A 24,404-nucleotide genomic window follows, 5' to 3' on the forward strand; every position below is an offset into this window, starting at 1 on the left:
TTCTGGAAAGCTAAAAGCTGGCATTTTCAGCGGGGACGGTTGAGAACAACTGCACTCACATCTATGGGTGGTTTCGGATGGAGGCAGTCTAACCTCCCTGTGGAAGCTGCCGTTGTGCCAAACAAAATTCAACAGTCATTAGGAGAGAAGGAGCGCTGTGCCTACTTGGGGCCTGCCCTTAAGAGGGAGGAGACCTGCCCTGAGGGTGGTCTCTGTACATGAAAGCAGCAGTGTAAAAGAAGTCCCTTTTTGGCTGTCTACAGCTGGGGCAAGAGCTGCCAGCAGACTACCCCACGTTTGCATTCAAATGCTCCCTTTGTGATACATTTTCCTCTTTGGGGATCCCATAAATTGGAGACTCTTTCATCAGATTTAGGAGCATGGTGATTTTTTTTAACTCCCTCCTTGTATACAATAGAACCAGGAAAAAAAGCTCCTATCTTTAATTTGCTTATTCTTTTAAGTAGGATTGTCTGATCAAATGTCTTTCCCCCCCCTTACCTGAGGAAGAGGAGAAGCACTGGTGAAGAACAGATGATATATACTTCCTCACTGTGTTAAGATCCTGATTTCCCTAAGGGCAAAGAGGCTGGCTGCTCTCCCCTTTTATTGGGCTTGGCTAGGAGCAGATTTCGAAGGTCGTCCTCACCTGTGTTTATTGAAGTCTCAGAGCTGTGGAGTAATACAGGGAAGAATCTGGACATCCAGAAGTACTACTTACGTTGAACAGTCAAAAGCTTCACTTTGCTGCTTTGATTTAGCATCGCCCACAAGAAAAGATTCTCTGCACCCTTTTCTGCAATCATGTTCAGCGCTGGTTTTCACTCATCTGGTTTCGCTCCTCAAGTTTTCACAGGCAAGCGAGTCTTATTCTGAAAAGTAATTCTTAAAAAGGAACTGTGGGCTTCTCTATTTCATGCCTCAATGATTCACAGATGCATTTGCAGTGAAAAATGGGTGAGTTTTTCCAGTTTTAAAACCTCAGCCTATGATATAACTGATCTATGCTTTTCTGGTTTCTTTAATTCACGGTAGAAGTTCTGCTGGCGGTTGGTGTAGCTTGCATATTTAAACACCCATGCCAGTATTTGAGGCCTGGGGTTTAAGGCAGCTGCTTGAATACTTTACTGGATGAGGATTGCTGTTGCTGGAGTTCCCAGACAAATCCCCCTTTTGCTACTCGATCATCTTGTCTTGATAAATAATGACATTTGTCAACAGCTGACCAACTCTTTTATTTCTGTTCAACCAACAATAATTGGCAGGATCTTGATTCTGCAAAGCAATAGAGTTCAGTCCCGCAAGCACTTCAGCTTGCACGCAACTCGACTCGCACGAAGACCAGCATTGATGGCGGTGGGCTGACTTCTCCCACTGGAAGTAGAGGAGTGGTAGGTAGTGGGCCAAACGCTGCTATAAGTCAGGTCAGCATATTCCCACCCCACCTCAAATCACCTATTCAGACACTAGACCGGTTCAGCCCAGGGTGCCTGTCATTGCTGGATCTGATGTTTCTGTGGAAATGCACATTATTTCAGGCTGAATTTAACTCATGGATGTATTTTTCTTCCTCTTTAGTTACCAGTTTTCAAATTTTTGGTTCTGCTGCAGTACAGTGATTATTTACATGTATTTATCACTCCTCTGACAAGGAGCTGTTTCACTGAAGCACCATTATCGTGTCACTAAGCTTATGCTACCGTAGTCTCTCTGGGTTTAGGCACCCGCCTTATAGTGAGCACTACACTTACAGGCTCCTAACCTGAAGGTGAATCCCAGCAATTTGGGTTTGCATGGGGTTCAGGAATCGGCCTGCCATGCAGTGTTCCCAGGCTTGTGTCTCATAGCTTCCATCAGCCTTATTAAAAATTAAAGAGTGTTTACTAAAGGCTGCATCTCCCACAAAGGTAGGAGCAGTTTTATCTTAATTGTGCTGTAGGGATACTGGTATTACACACATGAGGTTTTAATTGAACTGCAACACCATGTACGTTTGCAGAGCAGGAGCAGGACTGACAGCCTGTTGCATTTAAAATATCACGAGTGAAGCCCAAATCATGAGTCAGGCTTAAAAATCATACTTTTTTTTTTTTTTTTTTAAACAAATAAAAACTTATGTTGAAATCCTCTTAGATTCCCTCCGCTTTTTTAAACCTTTAGACTATGATGAGATCTGCTGCTTCCAACCTTTTCTCCCCAGCTATGAATGCTGGCAATGAATTTTTTTTTAAGTGAAAGCCGGGATTCTCTCGCATTCACACGGCTCCAGAAACTAGGCATAAAAAAATGACTTGAGTTGGCAGCTCCGTCGGATGTAGCCTTTGCTACTGTTGTCGGATTGATTGCACTCCTGGTTTGATGCTGAACTCTAGGGAGAGAAACGTGCTGAATCAGGGAGCGGGTATTTTTATTATCCGTGTCTTGGTGTTTTATCTGACTGTGTTATGGTTGAAAACAACTGTGCAAGGGTCATCTGGTGAGACTCCATCTAAACTGTGAGCACTGTCTTTTTTAAGTGGATTGAAGCTAATGAAGCCACTCTGGATTGAAACCTGGTACATGGAGGGCACAGACACGCTGCACAATTACCGTGCAATAATTTACCTTGTCTTTAAAGTCCATTTACTTTACTTTGTAGTAAAGTTACTTCTTCATAAGGGACAGACACGTGCATCTCTCCCAAGCTGGGAGACTGCAGGAGTGCTATTCTTGTGCCTGGCCATCAAGTGGCAGGGGAACAAGTTTGCATTGAGCAAATTACTGCCTGGGGATAACGCTGGCAAAGGAAGCCAGACCCTGGTGTCATTTACCCCAGGGTCTAGTTACCCTTCGCTTTCTAGAGGAGTGTTTTACCTTGGGGTCTGGTTGTGCTTTCTGTGCTCCACTTTCTCCATGGAGCATATACTTAATCTACCCAGTAGTAAACTAGTCGTGTGTCTGCACCGTGGTGGATTTTATGCCTGTCCCAATGGTGCTGCCTTCATTGCCCCACACAGGTTGTTCTCTCTATTCCTGAATCCTGGTTTTGCTTTCCTGGTCTGTCTCTCTTTCTCTTTTTATAATGGCTGGAGATTTTTGCAAAGGATGATGCATTGCAATATAAGGTCCTCCAAACGATAGAGGTGATTCTCTGATTTCTTCAGTTCATCTCTGGGGCACGGGGAGAAATACTGAAGCAAGTATTGCCCCTCTGCTCAGGGTCAGACTGATCTTCATGCTTGGGGTCAGGAGGGGCTTTTACCCCACGGTCAGACTGGTGTGGACTGGGGGAGTTTTTGCCTTGCAGTGTAGCAGGGGGTGTAGCCCTCTGCCTGGGATCCCTTGAGCATCTATTAACAACATTTTACAGCAGCAAGACATTGGCTGCCACAGTCCCCCTGTAGCAGATTTGGGTGAGATGTCTGGTGTTATGTCAGGGTTGATGGTAGTTTTATGATAAGTTCAGCTGATGGATCTGTCTGGCAAGGTTTGGACAGGGCTCAGGGAGGGGGTTGAACTAGATGTGAGCTCTGGAGGTTCCTCCCAGCCTGACTTCTCTGTAATGCTACGATTCGAAGTTTCCATATGCAAAACAAACAGGATATGGGGATTAGCATAAACCACAAGAAATACATTTAAAACAAATGGTCTTTATCCAACATGTCCCTTTTTTGCAGCCGTGATTCTGCACAGACTTGGGTACTTGTCTAACTCAATATTGGCAACCCCGCACTTCCAAAACTCACGACTTTGGCATAAGATGACAAGATTCCTTTTATCTTTTTTTTTTTTTTAAATCAAGTTTTAGGCTCTTTTTAATTCGTCTCTTGGTTTGGGGCCATTAAGGTTTCCATTTTCAAGCTTTTCACCCTGATAAAGAGCAGACCTTTGTTTTGCATGCGACATGGATTTTCTTGCATTCATGTGACTTTCCAACAGCCATCCAGATCCCAGGATTTGTGGAATCATCGTGGGAGCGAACAGCTTGATGTATTTTGAGGCACATCAAAAGGTCCATGAGCCCAGCAACCCCTGTGAGGCTCCTCAAGTTCACATGGTTTTGCATATCCATATAGGCCACATACTGGCAAGCTGGCCTGTGGCTCTACACTGGTTTGAGTGTGTGCCCCACAGGTGATGCAGTAGTTGCCCTTCGAGGGGGAGTGCCATGCTAAAACAGCCCCACAAATGTGTGCGTAGCAACGATAGCAGAAAAAACCCAGGCAGCTGCATTGCTCTGACAGATGTTTTCAACTGTATTTTGAAGCCGCATGTAGTCGCGTTTCCCACATGCATTTGTGCCACGACGAAAAGCAGCTAGATCAACAGCCTTGGAAAAACAAAGCTTTCTGCATGTTGCAGAACCAGTTTGCCAGGGGACGTGGCAGCGCCAGCTGCTGTCAAGGGCCCACCTGTGTTCCTCGACCCCAATTCCAAGGGAGATATCGGGAGGGGTAAGACGACTGTCCAAGCTGTATGGCCCATTTGTGCTAGGCCACTCAGACGACTCTGCCCATCGAGGCACTCTGTTTTTTATTCCACTTGCAGATAGCAGTCCATTAGGTGTTGGGATGAAACCACCGACTCGCAACCAAGCCATCCTCCAAACCTTTGGTTCACAGCATATGTGTTTTTTTGCCTTTCGTCGCTGTTCAGTGTGGAAGCTGTTAGAAGCTGGGTGGTACCTTTATAGACCATCGCACCCTGCCAAATTGGGTAAGAACCTTATGGGACACAGTGGAGCCATAACTACCCCATAAGATCTAATTTGTCTCTTTTTTTTTCCTCTTGAATAATTAAAGAGCCCCGGAGGGTTGCTTAAATCAGTTTGCAAGGAAGTGGTTTCCCAGGCTGGACTGAATTCAGCCTTAAATGCAGGCTGGGAGTGAATGCTTCCCGTCCAATTCTGAGCCTTTTGGAAATGGATTATTCTGAAGGAAAGGTTGATTTACAGGCTATTCACTCCAGCAGGCGTGGTGAACAAGTGATTTTTATAGTAAAATAATTGCTCCATAATAAGCTAAATAAAGCTTTACAGCTTTGTCTAATTTATGCACTTAGAGATAATGTGAACAACATCTGATTCCTTGATTGTCTTCACTTTCAGTCATAGCTCGGATCAGACTCTCATTGATGGGAAATGGGGGGAGGAGGGGGACAGTCTTTTTCTGAAAGCTTTAAAAAAAGCAAGGGGGGGAGCAGTAAGATAATACCAGGGGTGGATTTGGTGGGTGCAGTGGTGCACTTGCACCCCGCTTTGATTCCTGCTTCACCCAAAGTTTAAAACCAAATTCCTGGCAGCGGCAGCAGCGGTGGCATTACTAGTCAGGCAGTGCTGAAGGAGTCATTTGACTTCATCAAAGTCATTTGACTTCAGGTGTCATCATCATCTTCCTGATTCCTTCTAAACTCTTCATTTGGCAGGTGTTAATGCAGTGGCGGCCTTAGGGGAGGGCACACTGGGTGACCACCTGGGACCCCACACTTTAGGGGTCCCCAGCATTTTGCAAAAACACTGAATATTTGTGTCACAGGGAGGACACAAGGGACGGACCCCGAGGGGTCAAGGGGGAGCCCTGGGGGCCGGAACGCTTTGGGAAACACAAGGAGAAAGAGAGAGTGAGGGAAAATCCCTTACCTACAGCCAGAGCCGTGGCGAAACCGGAAGTGGCGGCGGGACCCACACGGCTCATTAGCCACGTCTTTTTAAAACTGCAGCCGGCTAGAGAGAAAGAGAAGAAGAACTGGCACAGGGAGATAAGAGATTGTGAGCAAGGCAGAGGGGAGGAGAGCGGGAAGTGAGTCGACAGAGGAGGTACTCCCGGGACCCCTTCCCGAAGCTAGAAGAGACAGGATCGCCTCCCACGGTGCAGAAGGCTGTCTCCGAGCCCCTCAGGAAGAAGACGCCAGCGGCAGGCCAGGGAGAGAAGAAGCGGGCACACCACATCCCAACGGAGGCCCCCTGGAGAGAGTCCAGGGCATCAGAAAGGCGAGTGGGATAACCAGGGTGGACCCCAGAGAAGATGGGACAGCGATGGGATCCAATGCACCGAGTCAAGAGGGATTGATACAGGTTCAGCCACGTTCCAGGAACAGCCCCAAGTGGGAGGCAGAGGGCTTAAGCAGCAACGGGCTGCCGGAAACAAGCCCCATGGCATAAAGCTGCCCAACGGGGAATATTAAATAACCAGAGCTGGAGATGACGTCGAATGTCTAATTAGCTCGCAGATTACCCACCGCAAGGAAGGGAAGAGGGTGGCACCCAGGTGTGGGTAGGCATAGGTCAGGGCTAGTTAGAGAACTCTCGGGCTAAGCTGACCATTTTTGGTGCAGTCAGAAGGTCACGGGTACTGTGAATATTCTTTCTTTTGTGGTTTTGGTTTCCCACCTTTGGAGGGGTCGGGAAGTTGGTGACATAGACCCCTAGTGTTAACCTATTAGGAAGTAGGGCTCTGCCATATAAAGGATCGAAACGATTGGGCAGACCCATAAAGCGTGGCTCTGATTTGGGGTAATAGTGTGAAACCTAACCCATATTTTCGGGAGAAACTAGAATACCTGCAAGTGAGGGTCAGGCCAAGAAAGATATCAACAACCCATCGTGGCTGGGTTCAGGGCAAGGTACAGGGGAGGTTGGAGCCTCGCAGAAGACTTCCGCCAGAGGTCCCTGATGTAGATGAGCCCCGGTAGTCGGACCCCACCGCTGAAAGAATCACCGAAGTCGTGGCAGGCAGGACTGGGGAAGAGACTGCCCTGGGGAGGAACAGCTATCCACTAAGAACAGCCATTCGCATCCAAAGCCGAGCAGCACGGGACCGAATGATCGAAGCCCGACAGGTGCAATTTGTATTATCAGTTTTCTATTGAGATACTTTCATTGCAGTTTCATGGACAGGACAAAGTGAAATTGAAATCGAAAATGTTCGGCTTGGTTATAGGTCATCAAAATTAAGCCTCAAAGGGGGCCTGAATGACTCTCTTGCCCAGGGCCCCAACAACCCTAAGGCCACCACTGGTTAACGGCCCTCTCTCTTTTTAGCTCCTATATTTCACAGCCCTGTAGATTGTTTTTCCTTTTTTTAACTTGCTCTGATTAAGTTATATCTGTTTTTGCATACATTTTAAACTGAAAAATAGGGCCCTAGGTCTCTAGCATATTAGTGAAGTGTCCAGTTTCTTATCTGGATAAAATGTGTGTTTTATATGGGATAATGCACCTCACCATCTACACTCTCCCCCCTTCAAAATTGTAGATTGGCATATGAACAATACCCTATTTTCTGGTTTACAAGAAGTGTAGGCGCTAAGGTGCACGGCTGACAGCCCAAGAGGTCGCAAGCTCGAAGCTATAGCAGGAGCGCCTGTCAGATTGCAATGACATCTGTGAATTTTGCTAATTCCCTGTCACAAAGAGATGAAGAAGGGAGGATGACTGCACAGAACAGGGCAGAGTCAAAAAGTCTGCAGGTTGGTGAAACAGAAGAGAAACCAGGAGTTGTCAGCAGACAGCAAAACTGCCAGAAGAAAGATGAGTTTGATTAGTGGAACATCAGGACCATTCAAAAGGAGAGATGAATATCCATACCCGTAAAGAACAACGAGCCCGTTGTTCATTGACTCTCTCTGCTGCCTGAAAGGCAATGCTGCTCTTGCTGGGTTGGTTTTGGGACAGGAACCAAAGTGAAGGAAGGACTTCTATATTAGATAGACAGATCGGTTCCCCTGCTTAAGACATGCACCCCGATGTCGTGGGGGCTGATTTTTTGGGAGGGGAATGTGTCGTATGTGCAAAAATATGATATTTTAAGGTGTTGTCCCTTTCAAGCAAAATGATAGGCTCTCAGTCCTACAACTTCTGAGGCTGCTGGAATGGGTCCGGGAGGGACAGAGGAGAATCAGCAAGCACCGGATGCTTGCACCGTTCCTAAATGGAGGTATGACTAGTGCCATCCAGCATCTCTCACTGGCAAAAAGCCTTGGCCTCATGCACACTTCCCAGAATCAGAGAGAAAGGAGTACACTGGCAGTGGGAGTCGAGATTCAAATGCAATAAAATGGTAGAGTTGGGGGACTGTGTAGCTGGGATGGTCCTGGAAAAATGGAAGATAAGGATTTTTTGCAGGTGATAACTGTTATTGGACCCACTGTATAGTTGGGAGGTATACAGACTACCTGTTGGGTATGAAATACCCTCCTGCAGGTCTCTGAGAAAAAAAAGCAGGTGTAGCATGAGCTGTATAGCAGCTAGGAAAAAGGCCTGCTTCCATGGAAATAAAAGCAAGATATATGAGGCTTCAAATACGAGAGAGAAAATAAAATATAATTGATGCAGGAAATAGAATCTGTGATTTGGTGTTTTTTGGGACGACAAGGTTGTTACCTGGCTGCGGGTTGTCAGGAAGAGAATTGGAAAATGAGGAGTTTTAATTTGGGGATTTACTAACATGGGGTATTTAATCAAGCCTCAAAGGGTGGGATTTTCAGAAATGGCTTAGGTCCGCTCCCAATGTAGCTGGTAGATTTATTTATTTATTTATTTTTTTACTGTGGATTTCAGTAGGAATAAAGCAAGGTCGACAACAGACAGGGTCAAATGGAGAGTCTTTGCCCATTGCTTTTGGTTTCATTTGCTTTTTGACTCCTGGGATGCTTCTGATCATCCCCGCCTGGGATTGCAATGCGATCGCTGTTGCTGGGTGTCAGTTGACCTTGGAAAGGTATAGCCTGATCAGGATTTTGAAGGGAACCTCACAAGGTGGGAGACGGGAATGTGTAGAGAGAGCCTGGGAAGGATTTGCTAATTATATTTTTCCTGGTTTTTTAACATTAGGAATATTTATCAGAGGATTCACCAGATATCTGGCATTTCAGATTCCTGAATAGAAGGGGAAGGGAGGTTGCATTTTTCAACCAAGAAAGTTCCTCCTGACTGCTGAGTTAGGTCTTGGTGTTACACAAATGGCCACACAAGCAAGAATTTTTGCAACTTTGTGCAAATTCCTTGACTCCAAGTTGCTGAGGATCTCAAAATTGTATTGCATCACCTCTGGCATCACCCAGAAAGTAGAAATCAAACCAGGCAAACCAAGAGTTAAATTTCTAACATAAAAGCAAATAAAAATATATATAGTAGTAGGGTTGGCAGGACCCTTAGGAGGTCAGACTTTGTCCCAACCCCCTGCTTAAGGCAGGATCATCCCTATCAAATGACTCATTCCTTCAGGTCTTCTTTACTGGTCATAAAGATATACAAAGAAGAGCAAATCTCTCTTTTTTGCACCCCCAACTGCAGGTCTCCTTTAAGGGGTTGTGTGAGGCCTAGGATATAGTCTTAAAAATGTTTGTTCTTCTGTCAGGGGGAAGTAGTTCAAGTTTCATTCTTTGCTCTCTTTTGGTTTTGATTACAATTTTGTCCTTCTGCATTTGATTAATTCGTACTTCCAATCCTAGTTGTTCTGCAAAAACAATCCATGGAAATACGAAAGCCCTTGTCAAGGAAACATTCAACTTTCAACATGGCCCGATTTGTATGGAAACGGTCGAGGTCTGGCTTCTGCTTGTGGACAGAGTTTTCCTTCTTTATTCAACTTAACTTTGAATGATGCTATCCTTGGGAGGTCCTGGGCCAGTCCAGCTGCCTATGCATAATATGCTTGTTTCTTCAGGTGAAAGGAGAAAAAAGTCCCTTTTTGCGTTTTCGTATTAGTATCCAGTGGCTGGAATAGAAATATCAGACTCCTGAGTCACGGCTCATGTTCCTGGCACACAGGAACGATGTATATCTTAAGGTGTAAATCTACCCTGAACAATGTATTGGAGCCCTGCTCATTAAGGGGTTCGTTGTCCAGGTGCCTGACGGGTCTTTTTGTTTCCTTCTGAGACAAGACAAACCTTTCATTAGTTCATCTTGAATCAGCTTGTTTAAACTAGCTTATTCACCATCTTGGCAAGTCAATAGTGAAGCTTATATCGCTTTCCTCTGCTCGGGACAAGGTAGAAAGAGAGTCTGCTCATCACGATTCTGGTTTCCTTGAAGGCAAGACTATAGACCATGATCAGGCAGGGCAGTAAAGCACTGGACTGGGTTACCCAGAGAGGTGGTGCAGTCTTCGTCCTTGGAGGTGTTTGAGACCCAGCTAGATAAAGCCTTGGCTGGGATGATGTAGATGGGGCTGGACCTGCTTGGAGCAGGGGTTTGGACTAGATGTGACATCCAGAGGTCCTTTCCAGCCCTTATTGTCTATGATCAGGATTACCCCTGAAACCTTCACATATCTTGGGTTAAAATTGCCAGACAGCATCGGCTCCCAAACTCTCCTGGTGCAATGTCCCATACGTCACGGGCACAGAGCTCCTTGAGACATTTCTTGTCATCTGTAATCTGTCCACAGCTGGCGTCTTCACAAGGACAACAGGAGCACAAAGATGGTGGTCTGAAATGATCCTCATCTTCAGAGGATGTGCTAATGCTTCCCGAAGGGCAAGCATGCTCTTTCATGCTGTGATGAAGGGGAAATCATTTGCTTTAACAAGCCATTCCTTAGCCATCACTTGCTTAACAAGTCATCAGCGAGCTACACATGACCGCTTGTGACTGGGACAGGACTTGACGACTTGTCGCCAGACTTGACGTCTTGCAGCGACCCCCATGAAATCGAGGGATATTAGATACCCCAAGGAAAGCTCTTCTCAGCCAGATTGTGGTGGGCTCTGACTTGTTGCAGGTTGGTTTGAAAATTCATTGCTGGTGAATAACAACAGCTGCACAGCCCTGGAGAGCGACACTTGCTGCTTATCTGCAGAGCAGGCATTGCGGGGATGGCTGCCGTGGAAGATTTCCTACACTGATTTGCCGACTGGCCTCGATACTTGCCTGGAGGGAGAGCCACGAAGGCCTCTTAGCCCCTCAGTACTGATGGGGAGAGCTGGCTGGATGAACTAATGTAAGACGCACTTCACGGGTTGAAAGCACTGACTGAATACGGCGGCAATGAAGCGGTGCATGCTGCGGGCACCTGGGGCATTGACAGATGTGCTCTGGGAGGTGGGGGGCAGCGCTTTAGTTAGTGCAGCTCTGCGAGCCGTGCTAATTAAAAGCACCTGGAACGTAATGTGTTTCAGCATCCTCACGCTGATGCATGGGAATGGGACGCTTTGAACCAAAGCTCGTCGAGCAGGTTTTAGTTTAAAGCGCCCCATCGCCATTTTTCAGCGTGGGGGCGCTGATGCACATGATGCTGGAGTGCGGTAATTATACACTTAATTGAGTCTGCTCTGATGCAGTGTAATTACAGCGCATCGGAGCTGCCTCCCTGTACATGTATAGGAGCCCGTGGACCCTCCAGGGCTCAGCTGTCCCCAGGAATCTGACAGGAGGCTTGTCACTCTTAGGCCATTTCAGTCGAATGCAACTCCAGGGAGCTGAATGCCAATCAGTTGGTTGGAAAGCCAATATATGTGGTGGTAGAGCTGGCACCAATGAGTCATTAATGGTTGTAATTAATGTGCAAAGGGACTGGAGTGGGAAAAGTAGTTAGTAAAATCTTTAACACTGCTCAGAGTCCAAATCTAGTTGCTGCCTGGCCATCGCTAGCGCTCTTGGATCCAGTGCAGGCGAGGTTGAAGCTGGTGTCCCTCCGGTCGAATTCAAGAGGAGATGCATGCAAGACCCTGAATCGGGTCCCTGGAAAATACCACAAAGGACAGCCACTGAATGTCACACCTGTGCTCGTTCTGTGCTGGTTTGTCCTCGGCATGCAATTGCTGACCAGCTTTCACCACCACTTCCATCACAGCTGACTTGGAGATATGGTCTCTAACTCGCTGTCACGTCTGGGGCCGCCACTGGAAAACAAGCCAGACCCATTCACTCCCACGCAGTACAGGGCACAGCAGGGAGGTGGCACAGATGAGGCCAAAGAAGCATTTGAGGATTTCAGGTGAAGGCAGTTGACATTCTCCACGTGCAAGTCCATGCAACGACATCTCTGTTGCATTCTGCGTTTGTCCAGAGCTGGTTGCTTAACATGACCTGAAAATAAGCCAATATCACCCTTGGCAAACTCCTCATGTTCTCCCGGGGGTGAATAAGGTCTGTTTCTTATTAGGATACTGTTGCAACTGGACTGTTGCATAATTAGCTTTGACAGTCTGAAAAGTCATAATCAAATCATAGAAAATGAGGGCTGGAAGGGACCTCCAGAGGTCACATCTAGTCTGACCCCTGCTCCAAGCAGGACCAGCCCCAACTACAGCATCCCAGACAAGGTTTTGTTGAGCTGAGTCTTAAAACTCTCCAAGGATGGAGACTCCACCACCCCTCTGGGTAACCTGTTTCAGTGCTTTACCACCCTCTTTGTGAGAGTTTTTCCTAATATCCAACCTCAACTTCCCTTGCTGCAGCTTGAGCCCATTGCTCCTTGTCCTGCCATCTGCCCCCACTGAGAACAGCCCAGCTCCAGCCTCTTTGCAACCCCCCTGCAGGGGGCTGAAGGCTGCTATTATATCCCCACTCAGTCTTGTCTTCAATCACCTTGAAGCTTAATAATAATTAAGTCTTAAAGGCTTAATAATAATAATGAACACTTAGCAGTTGTATTGTGCTTGACATGTTCAAAGCACTGTCTTGACATTCATTTTAAAAGCCCTTCGCCTTTTTGGACCGCTCACTGAATATACTCACCCCATGGGTTAGGGAGTTTTGTCGAGTTTCGACGTTCTTCGTTCTGGTCCTGCTCCGTCTCCCATCTAAATCACTAGACCCCCATCTCTTTGAGTGCCAGTGACAAGGCAGGATGCCCATGTGCTGTCATTTGATGCAAGAGCCTGGGTAGAGCCAGCCCTCCCCATCAAGCTTTCCTACTAGCAAAGATTTATATTACATGCACTAAAGATACGAGGTCTTCCCATTGATTTCAGCGGCCCTACTCAAAGTGCATGAGGTTAAGCATGTGTGTCGATCTCTGCAGTATCCAGGTCTGGATCTGAAGGGGAGAAATGACTGGGGAACTGATGTAGCCGGGTCTTATTTCTGTTCCAGTGTCCAAAAAGGAGGAGGAGGAAGATGTGGCTGGTGAGAAATGCACTCGACAGGGGAGATGAGAAGTCTGTCCTGATTCTTCGTTGACCTGGACGCGGTGGAGTGCTTGCAAGAGTGCAAAGAGCATGTCAGGCGTTACCGTATCAGAGCGTTGCACCAGCCTTTGCCCTGGGTTAAATGACTGCCAATGGTGAATTTAGGCCCATCCATCAGAGCCAGTTTAAGGAACAAAAATATCTGCAATTATATTGCGATGACATCCACAAGGTGCATGTTCTTCTCGCGCTCTGCCAAGGGGAGGGCGATGCATTCTTTATTTCCCCTCTTGTCGCCTGGAGAATGGGGTACGGGGTGCACGGGAAGGAGCCTTTTAAAACAAAAGGAAACCCATGAGCTGGAATGCGTTTATTTACCAAATTTATTTCTGCTGGAGAAGAAACGTATCTTTTTACACTTCCTCTGCTGGCACTTGAAAAGCTGTCCTGCTGATTATCATCCCAGAGTTTCTTCTCTTTGCTGATCAGCCTTTTCCAGGGAAAATGGCTGGTCCCACCAAAAAGTGTATCGCAAGCAATTTTTGTGGCCCTGGGCCCTGGCCACGGCTAGGGCAGCACTGGCGACTGGGTTGGCCGCGGTGGCTGCCACTCTAGTACCTGCTGTAAATCAGATGACCATATTTACTCGAATCTAAGACAGCCCTGAATTTAAGATGACTCCCTCCAATAATTAGATTCTATAAATTTACAAATCTGTTATAATGCAGAGGGCAAGGGCGGGGGAAGAGGACTACTCTGGATCCGACTCTGGCTCTGACCTGGGCCCAGAGCCAGAGCCACAGCAGCTGCCTGCTCTCCGCTCCACTTTGCATGCAAATCTAAGACAAGGGGCTTCCCCCCAGTGTGCTGGTCAGGGAGAAAACTTAATCTTAGATTTGATTAAATATGGGAATTATTAACATCTGGCTGGCACCCTGCTTCCTGTCCCTTGTTACACTACTGGGTCCTACTAAAGTCTTTCACTCTGCACTTGAATGTACTCGCTGACCAGAGACCCTGGGGGGTGGCTTAAATGTACAAGCTTTTTCTCCATCTTTCCTTTGAGTTCCTGAATGGGGTAAAATGGCACCGCTTCCCTATCATTCCAGGGTCGTAGCGAGGCGAGGCTTCTTAGGGTGATATCTTAGAGTCATAAATAAACTCTTCAAAGGCAGGAAGTCAGAAAGTCACCTCTGCTGGATCTAATAAAACTGGTAGCTGTGATTTCCACTCCTAGATGGCAAACAACTTTGCCTCTGACTTGTGACTGGACTCAGATGTTTTGTTGCATCAGGTGAAGAATTTTTTATGATGGGTTTTTTCTACAGTTTTGTAAAGGCAGCTTGATCCCATAACCTGGCGATGACTTCAAAGGGGTACTGAAGTGAAATCGCCATTCAGCTCCTTGTAGCGATGACCTTGATCCAGGCGCTTGATCTCTGCGTGCCAGTCAGCTAGAAAGTGAAGCAAAAAGGGAGCTGAAAATGTGCTATATCTGAACAGAGGTTTCTCGAGTACAAGTATGGAGAATGGCTAAAAATACTCGCAGGGTATGGAGTTAACTGCACCGCTCCTTGGACGAGGGTTCATCAAGAAATCGGCACAACGGTGAATAAAGAGCTGGGAGTTGTAAGTTAGCTGAACTTTCAAAACACAGTGAATAAAGTGTCTGATAGGAAGGTTTTAAGGCATCTAGATGGTCACGGATCAGAAAGGTAATGTGTTGTCACCCATCAGAAAGTGGCTGAAGGAGTAGTCCAAAGTAGTCCCGGACAGGATGTTGGTGATCTTGGAAGACTTGGCTGGCCTTATGGCATTGGCTCTTGACCTTGTATCTTGCTACTAAACTTATTAACATGCAGCCAAAATACATTAAATCTTTGTCATATTCCTTTTCCATGGAATCAGTTACTGTAGTTCAATCGCTAATAGCAGGGGAAGTGACTGTAGTGACGATAAGCACGAAGGAAGCGTATACGTGAGGGAGTGCCTTTAAAACTTCCCATTTTGGAGGAAGTTTGAAGGTCCCCAGCGCAACTTCAGCATCAAATAAACAGTCCATTTGCTAACCAGAGGATTCATGGCAGGGTGCTCAAGGTTACAAACCAATATTAGTATTGTTTAATTTACTCATTGGTGTGGAAAAAGGATGCAGCAGGCCTTTTTTTTTGAGGACTTAAGCTAGATAACTGGGCAAAAAGATAGCAGGTGAAATTCAGTACTGATGAATGTCACATTAGGCATTTTGCAAGAAAGGCTGGCCTACCCAGATGCATCAATGGGATCTAAGTCAACTGTAAGCATTGGTGCAAAAGACCTGCGTATCACTGCAGGTAATGCAATGAAAACCTCTATTTAATGCTCAGCAAACAAACTAGATGCTGGATAGTACCAATGAAGGGACAGACTGCAAAACTACAAATGTGGTACTGCTATTATTGCAATTCAAGGTTTGCCCTCACATTGAAGGCTGCGTTCAGTTTTTTTATGTCATAGTCTTTACAACATTGTACAGTAATGATAAAAAGGGATAGAAAAAGCAATCCGCCCAGGGCGTGAGAAATGAGGATGTTGAGGAGTGGTTGGCTTGGAATAGACAATTGATTATAGAGTAGAGGTATAAAAATAATGAAGAGTACATGGGGGTTCATGCTGGCATTTGGACTGAACCTTTGCAGCACCCGACCAAATTAAAAGTGGTGCTATAATATTTAAAACCGAGGAAAGCAAATAGTGGAAATGTTATATAACCAACTCTTGAAATTCATGGCTGGCAAGAACTGGGCACACTACTATTTTTCTTACCCTCTCTCTCCTGGTCCTGTTTTTTGGCTGGGATGCTGGTCTCGTCCATCTTGTCCCACCGTAAATCCTGGAGGAATAACCTTCGTTTATGGGGTGTTTATGTGGTGCTAGCCCAATGAGACCTGTGCTAGTTGGCCTGGAAGCAATACCATGATACAACAGTTAATAAAATTACTGATGATTAGGAAGAGCAAAGTAGGATTTTAAGAGGATTAGGTATTTATGGCCTTGCTCAAGCATAGCTCTGAAGCATATGCTTAACTCTAAGCCTGTGAATAGATCCACTGAAGTCAGTGAGACACCACTTTTATCCTACAGTTGTGCTGTAGTGATTTTCCCCCATCAGACCCTGTTTCAAGGAACAAAAATATCTGCTGTTATATTGTGATGACATCCGTAAGACCTATAAAGCTTTCTGTTACAGAGCTAACCATTACATGTCTGGGGTTAGGATGATACTACTTCCACTGACCTGTAAAGTCCCGATCTGAAGTCACCAGGAACAGTGCTTTTGGACATGTCCACGCTGCAATCCAAAGGTATAATTGCAATGTGGACAAATGTACTCCAGCGAGCTTTAAATAGTGAGCTCTAATAACCCAGCTAGCATAGCCATGATAACCGGGAGTTCGGCTCAGGCTAGTCACTTGAGTATTTAACTAGAGGCTCAGGCTGGCTTGCAGCCTCCGCTGAACCCTGTACTACCAGCAGCGTTGCTATTATTGATGCCCAAGCTATCTATTTCCAAGCCAGCTCAGGTGTGCCTGTGCAAGCTGTCTCTGCTTTGCAGAATAAGTCTCCTCTTGATTTCACTGGGCTTCAATTCAAGCCCGTAGTGCAAAATCAGTTGTAAAGAGGCCGTCATCTGACTGTGGGTTGTTAAACCTTTTACAACATGTTCAGAATAGCACAACACAATAGCATTGCCCAGTTCCTGCGAGGGATGAGCACACTTTTTTAATTATCAGGTTACCATCTCAGCGTAGTGCCGAGAAACAGTAATTAATGCAGTCTAGGGGGAGACGAGGGGAGAAAGTAAATGGCTGTTTACCGGTGAGTCACGCTCAATATGGAGAGGCTGTTACCACTGTAGGGACTTGGAAAGGGAATGCGTATTTTCAAGCAGAGCTGACAGTGAAGGTGACTTAAAGTGGCTCTTAGGTGGGCTCTCATGTTTCTTCTGTCTATTCACCTGGTCTGTCTAAACCAGCGATTCTCAACCAGGTGCCAGCTGTGGTACCCTACGGTGCCTTTTCATCCTTTCCAAGGATGCTGCTTGGTGCCACATAGTGTTAGGTGAGCAAACATGATTTGCGAGATAAACTCTGTGATTTCCAAGAGCATAATCCATAAGCATTAAAAACATCCTGACCTGTTGTGGCCTTTCTGAGTTCTTTGCAACAACAACAAAAAAAGGTCTATTCTCTCTAGTCAAAAAACAAATGAAAACTAAGAGCAGGATCTTGAAAGGGGCGCCTCAAATCTAATGAGGGGTACCTTGAGCCTAATGAGGGGACCTCCACTTAAAAAGATTGAGAATGACTTGTCTAAACTGTTTATCTGGGCTTCTTTCACTTGCAGTGTCTCTGGTGGGGGGGGGTTTCAAACTCTGACTCTGCCAGGTGCAAATACCCACTGCCCTCGGGCAGAGCTTACATGCTTAAGAAAGCATCAAATCAACCCAGCTAACCGGAAGAATTTGCAGCTTTTAACACAGACATGCATGTCCCGAGAACAGACCCTCCTCCAAAATTAGCTCCTCTTTCTGCTCTCCGGTTCATACCAAAGCTGGAAAACACCAAGGTCTTTGCCTTCTGGCCTTTCAAACGGTGTTGTCAATAATTTTTATATACACGTGAGTGAGTCTCGGGGCATCACAATGAGTTGTGGCAAGACTGGGATTTCTAGCGTAGCAGAGTTTACGAGGAGGGAGGTGGCCACCACAACCTCTGGGTCGTGCCCTGCATCTTGCTGTCCCCTGAAAGGCTTTCTGAAGTGCACATGGACCACTCGCAGCAGCAGTCGACCTCTTGAAGGGAGAAGATGCTCCTTCCCCCCCAGTTACTTTTCAGTCCGAAACAACTCTCCAGTGCTTTTTCTTCCTAACCATATTTTTTCGTAAGTAAGACTGACGGGTGCTGGAGTAAAAAGGTATTACCTTTTTTAGGTGCACCACCTAAGAAAGTGTCTCTTACTAGTTTGGCTTTGCATTGCTTGGCTTGTACAGCTTCTGATAAGATTTAACTCCCCAGACATGAAGTAGGAAGGGCTGGCGGGCATGCTGAGCAAGTCTGAGCTCTCTTCCCTGTATCCGCATGGAGATGGTGGTCAGGTACCTTGGACAGGAACAGGACAGGAACACCGATGGGTCTGAATTGAAGGGCACCATAGAGGAGGTACCCAATTCACCTTGCTTCCTGGTAGATGCCTCACTAGACCTAGAAGGAAGGTGTTGAAATCCAGTTAAATTTCATGTTTGCTGGCTTTAAGCAAAATTGGAAACAGTGCTTTTATTCCAGAATAAGAGGGCCTGCACCCAGATATGCACCGACCTAGCAAAGGATTTGAAATGAAAACCGACAGACGCCCTGTGTTCAATGTAAGGAGGAGACGTGGGTTGTGTTAGAGACACTCTCTCAAGAGTTTTTTGTGTTGGTCTTGTAGGTTTTAGGCCACTCAGAAGCAAAAGTGCTCTGTATTGCTATGAGATTTGTTGGCCAGGACTTTACATCCTAGCGTCTCTTTACCAGAGTCCACGAGGTAAGAGGTGTACTCCAGCGCTTGCTGAATAACAAGAGCACAATGGATTGTGCATGCGGGTTGTTCTTGAAGTTGTAATTGCTTCAAACACTTGTCTAGGGTGATTTAATTGCTTCAACACTTGTCTAGGGTGGTTTGGATTGGGATGATCCTGCTTGGAGCAGGAGGTTGGACTAGATGCGACTTCCCGAGGTCCCTTCCAGCCTTACTTTTCTACGAGGCGATGACTTTGTATCCACCCCTGCAGAAGGCAGAAACTGCTTTGTGTTGGCAATCCCCTTCTCAGCTCCTTCGCAAGGGCTGTCCTATTGTCCCAGCACATCTGAAGCAGTGTTTCTTCGTGTTGTTGAATCTTCTGTTCTCCCTTTTTGTCCTGCTTTTATGGAACTTAAAAATGATTATTTCCAATTCACGCTCTCATTTTTCATTTCACAAATGTCGGTTCCTCCTTCTCCCACTCCCAGCCCGGTTGTTTACAACAGGGCATAAACTGAACTGGTTTTTTGGCTGCAACTCAGACTTAGGTAGGGCCTGGTTCGTCGGCAGCGCCGGGACCTTAGAACGGCAGGGAGGTCAGTGGAGCACCCATGCAAACCGGCCTTTGTTATCATACGAAGTATGAGACTTGCTGCGCCTGAGCCTCATTTAGGACAAATCTATGCATCTTCATTTCCACTTGATTCACTAGAGCAACCTCATTTTATACCGGCTGAGACTCTGGCATTATTACCTTTTGGGTTTTGTCCTAGCATCATGAATTAAGTTCCTGCACACAACCAGTATCACCAGTACCTGAAAGCAGCCAAACCTCACCAGGTATTGCTGGGCAGACCTCCTGAAGGCATCCCAAGAGTCAGTGGCCTTTCTACCAAGTGCTACACAGCCACTCTGTATGGGAACCTGAATACAGACATTTTAGGGGTAGAAGCTCCCGATAGATCCAACAACAGAATCGGCATGTCAGCAACCCTGAATGCAATCGTCTCCTTGCTCATTAATTGCTCCAGCAGAGTAAGCATAAAATACTGTGTTGTTGTAGGGCCTGCAGATGGGTGGCTTCTAGCTGTTTACTTGGCTTAATGCTCAGAACACTGTATATTGAATTATAATGCCTTTCTACCAGATCAGAAATTGGCTCTTGAAGGTATTTACCACCTACATGTTTTGTCTCTTAGGACCATGTCTGCTGTGTGGCTCCAGGTTGGACAATGCGGCAATCAAATCGGGCAGGAGTGGTGGCAGCTCCTAACCCAGAAAAGCGCGCTGCAGGGAGAGGCGGACAGGTATGGTTCCCACGGCCCCTCAGCCGGCGCTGGCTAGGATGCAAAGCAGGAGAGGTGAAGTGATCCTTTCCCAGCGGGCAGACATGGGTCTCCAGCAGCGTCTGCGCAGCTGGCTCTTATATGACAAGACTGCATGTGCTCCCAGCTTTAGCTTCACATCTGGGGAACAATAAGATCTTTGTTCCCCATTTGCTTTCCATAGCCCTTTTACACACAAGCTTGCAACAAGTTGGGATTAAGGCAACTGATCCAAACCTTTCCAGCAAATGAAGGGAAGAGGCAGTAGCATATCTGGGGGCAGGGGGGATCAGGGTACCAGCCTGGGCAATGACTTGGAGGGGGGTGCTAAAATGCCCCCCAGGCAGCTTTGCTATGGCAGGCTCAGCCCCACTCCACCCAGGCATAGGAGCAGGGCTGCTGCAGCCTGCACGAGAAAAGCTTGTCCCTCGGCTGCTAGAGTACTGGCAGCTGCTGCCAGGGTGCAGAGACAACCAGGACAGGTGAGACTGTCCCCCAACCTGCTTTCCAGGGAATAGCATCATCCCACCCCCACCACCTCTCCCCGGGGTGCTACAGCCCCTCTGGGCAGAGCCCCCACTGCAGGAATGGGTTTCTGCACTGAGCCAAGGGAATTGTAGACTCGGAGGGTTGAAGGGGCCTCAAGGGTCCTGTTGCCAACCCCTGTAGAGATCCAGGGTGTTTCTAGACAAAGTGCACGTGAAACAGGAATGCTGTGTTTCGATTTCTGGCCTAACACTGAAAAACAAAGTAATGATTTCTGTGGTTGGATGGAAATCCCCCTTGGGGCCCTTCTGAAGGGCAGCAGGTTGAAGAGAAGAGAGGGACAGGAAGGTGGTAGCAGGTCCCCCCCGCAAGGCAATGCATGAACTCAAGCCCTTGGTTTCAGCGTTGCTGCCATCCCCTTTGTGTTGGCTTTCCCATGTCGCTCCTGGGAACAGCTGCAGAGAAGAGGGTTTTCCCACACGTGCGGCTTGTGTCCTTTCCAGACACCCGTTTTGTTCCCTGGATGGAAAGCTCAGCGCTATCTGCGTGGACAGCGAGCCCAAAGTGGTGAGGAAGCTACAGAAACACGTCAAGGGAGGGTAAGAGCTGTGCCTCGTATCAGTGGCTCTAAGACCCCTTTGAACCTGCTGTGCCAAGGGTGGGAGATAACACTCCTTTCATCTCCTCCCTGCCCCATGACCTGGTCCTTAGGGCCGAGACTGAGACCCAAGGACAGCATGGCCTCCTGTTTTCTCTCCCCTGCTTTTCGGGGAGATCATGCAAGGTCCCAAGCCAGTGAGTTAGGAAAGCCTTGCCCCAGGCTATGCAGGAAGTCATAATCCCTGCTGCCACCTGCACGTACTAGCTCCTAACTCCTCTCACAGTTTTTTCAGGGAGTCCAACCTGATCGTGGGAAAGCAGGGAAGAGGGAAGAACTGGGCATATGGTAAGTGTCCTCTCCTCCTAAATTCCCCCCCAGTGCACCTGCGTGGGTGAGAAACACACTCGCAGAGGCCTGCAAAGCCTACGGTGATGCCTCCTGATGCAGCTGAGGCGTCCCGTGGGGGTGCACGTGCCCCATTGCATGCAGCTGGGAGCAACAGCAAACCAGCCCGGGGTCTCTCACAAGGATGGCTGTTTTGCAGCCAGTTTTGCTAGCAGATTGTCTCTCAGCTCAGCGACTCGAGGCCACCTGATAGCAGCTCACATAGCTCCACTGATGCCCTAACCTGCTTGCTCCTTGACTTTATTTCCCAGCGTGTGGCATTATCTGGCTTTAATAGCAGGAAAGGCCCTTTCCAGCCTTTGGAGTTCCCTGCCCTTCCTCCAAGGAGAGGGGCATGCCAACCCATCAGCTGTTCCTTCCACTTGGCTCACAGGGGTTTTATCCCAGACCTTGTCCTTGGGCTCTCAGCTACTACCCCACATTTCTGCACCCATGGGATACCTCCAGCCAAACCAACTCCTTCTCCAGCAGGCAAGGCCATTGCACCCAGTCACCCCTGTGTTTTGGGGGCCAGAGGGCTCCGTTCAGCCCCTGCATGGGTGCAGCACAGCAGGTGATGGTTTTGACATGCACACAGCAAAAGGATCAAGGGAGCTGGGCGTAAACCCATCTGGCTTCTCCAAGCATGCCTGGGTGCATGACCGAGGGGCTGGGAGGCCATCCTGGCTTTAGGAACCCACGAGCAGTTCCTGATGCGAGTGTGAGCAGCCCATGCTGGGGTGTAACGTCTCTCTGACCATTGCTCACCTGTGCTATGAGACACTGAGATTAGTCTGGACTCAGCATCGCCTCTCAGGAGTCAGGCACGGGTGACCCACCTGGATGAGAAGCACTAAAGGCTCAAGCCGTCAGCATCCTGCAGCCCTCCCTGCTTTGCCCCAGCCCCACAACCGCACGACAACCTAACTTCGGGCTCTGCCTGGTTTCCTGTTGTCAGGGTACCACGATGGGCATGCGGACAGCGAGAGAGGCCTGCTCCAGAGGACGATGGAGAGTCTGCGGAAGGAGGCCGAGCGCAGGGACTGCTACTGTGGGACTGTGCTTTTCCACAGCCTTGGTGGTGGCACGGGAGCTGGTAGGTCGGGGCTTTGCTGTGGTTGCTGGCTTTACCTGGAAACCATCCAGATACCGTGGTGATGGGCTGCCGTATAAAACCTGAAGTGGATGGATGGATGAGAAAACACGAGAACTTCTCTCACTGGGTCCTCCAAGATTATAGCTCTTCCCATGTTTAGCACCCAACATCTTTTCAGCCAGCAGCCAGATTGCCGCTGGTCCAATCCAGCAGGGAGGGTGGAGGCTGTGAAGGCCATTCTAGCTGTGGTCCATAGGGGCTGCCACATTTATCAAGGTTGCTCGTGGCTGTCGTGCTTTGCCAGCGGTGCGTTAGGGAAGGCGAGTTCACTCTGCTGGTGACTCGGGTGCATGCAGCGGGTCCGTCTGCACCGCGGTGCCAGCAAGCTCCATCGTGCTGCAAGGGAGGAAGCCTCACTCAGCTGCTCCTGCCCCACGTGTGCCAACTCCGGGAACGAGGTGGTGACACTGTCCTGGGATGCGGAGCTGCTGGGTCAGACCCCTGCACAGTGCTCTGCTTCTAGATGAGGTCCCCCATGAAACGTTTGGCCTCTGCAGCATTTGCAAAATGTGCAGATTTGCAAGGAGAAGGAGCTTCTAAAAAATCAGGTCCTGTCCCCAAGCCCTGCCGCTGCATTTTCTCTGCCCAGCTCGGTTCGACCCACCTCTGAGCTCACGCCAGCCTGAGCTCAAGGGCATTTCAAGAATACTTTTTCCTTATGATAATAATTTCCCCCCATAGGCCTCAGTTCCCGGCTGTGCGAGGCCATCAGAGACGAGTACCCCCTGGGGCAGATCCTGGCAGTGACTGTAGCCCCTCACCAGGCTGGCGAGAGCCCTCTCCAGCACTACAATGCCTTGCTGTGCCTCGCGTGGCTCCAGAGGTAATGGGAAGGAGCTGGGAGGGGAGGAGGAGTCAATAGAAAATGATGGTCAGCCAAGGTTACTTGTCCTTGTCTAATGCTGGGTCTCACTGCCTGGACCAACCCCCCCGTGAGGCACTGTCCCTGTCCTGAAGAGCTCACACCCTGGGGAAACTGAGGCTGCAAGCGCAGGGTGAGGGGGAGAGCTGAGACTTTTACTCTGCATTTAATACAGCTAAAATTTACCACCAGTAGAGAGCTGCACCCAGGGAGTTTTACCCCTGATTTTTGCAAGGGTAATTCTAGACCAGATTCAAAGAGGTTATACCAGGATCACTCTACATGGCACAGGTCTACGTCTTGTTAACAGCCGTGTCCTGAACTTGTAGGAAAGTCTGACTGGCAGGGTCCTTACAAGGTCACATCTACTCCAGCCCCTTCTCAAGGCCAGGTTATCCCTGACTAAGCCATCCTGGACACGTGTTTGTCCAACTCCCTCTTCAAAGACATCTGCTGTAGTCCTGGACCACCCTCGGGGTGAGAGAATTGTTCCCGACTCAAACCTAGATTTCTTCCACTCCTCTTCCCCATCAGCTCTTGACAAAGCAGCACCTTGATCCAATGGCAAGGAGACCAAGACAACTGGGGATCTTGTTCTTGTGCAGCCTGCGTCCACCTTCGCAGCCGCTCAGATTCTAACATCTTCTTCCACCGATTATTCTTCAAATATCTGAAGACTAGGTTTGGCAAGCTGGTCAATTGACTGATCAAGTATTCTCAATTGACTGGTCAATTGACTGCATTTTTTTGACTGATCAAAGATTATAGCAGTTTTATGGGGAGTGAATTTTTTTTTGCAGGTTTGTTGACAGAAATATTTCATAGATTTCATAGACATCAGGGCTGGAAGGGACCTCGGGAGATCATCGAGTCCAGCCCCCTGCCCAAAGGGAAGAAATTCTTCCTTGTGTCCAGCCTGAAACGGTCTTGCAGGAGTTTGTGACCGTTCGACCTCGTCATCCCATGGGGCGCTCTGGTGAACAGACGTTCCCCCAG

General features: G+C 47.9%; 1 protein-coding gene across 1 annotated transcript in view; it reads left to right on the forward strand.

Annotated features, from left to right (window-relative positions):
* Positions 1-19,792: 19,792 nt before the first annotated feature.
* LOC109306461 (tubulin beta chain-like) overlaps positions 19,793-24,404 on the forward strand; it is a 16,303-nt gene continuing 11,691 nt past the window's right edge. The window contains exons 1-5 of the mRNA XM_019529816.1: positions 19,793-19,901; positions 20,909-21,004; positions 21,290-21,351; positions 22,349-22,486; positions 23,228-23,369. Of these exons, the coding sequence (XP_019385361.1) occupies positions 19,798-19,901; positions 20,909-21,004; positions 21,290-21,351; positions 22,349-22,486; positions 23,228-23,369 (542 nt within the window). The 5' untranslated portion in view covers positions 19,793-19,797. The remainder of the gene's footprint in view (positions 19,902-20,908; positions 21,005-21,289; positions 21,352-22,348; positions 22,487-23,227; positions 23,370-24,404) is intronic.

The sequence above is a fragment of the Crocodylus porosus genome, unplaced genomic scaffold (genome assembly GCF_001723895.1).
Source record: "Crocodylus porosus isolate Cpor-Errol unplaced genomic scaffold, CroPor_comp1, whole genome shotgun sequence".
Classification (NCBI taxonomy): Eukaryota; Metazoa; Chordata; order Crocodylia; family Crocodylidae; genus Crocodylus; species Crocodylus porosus.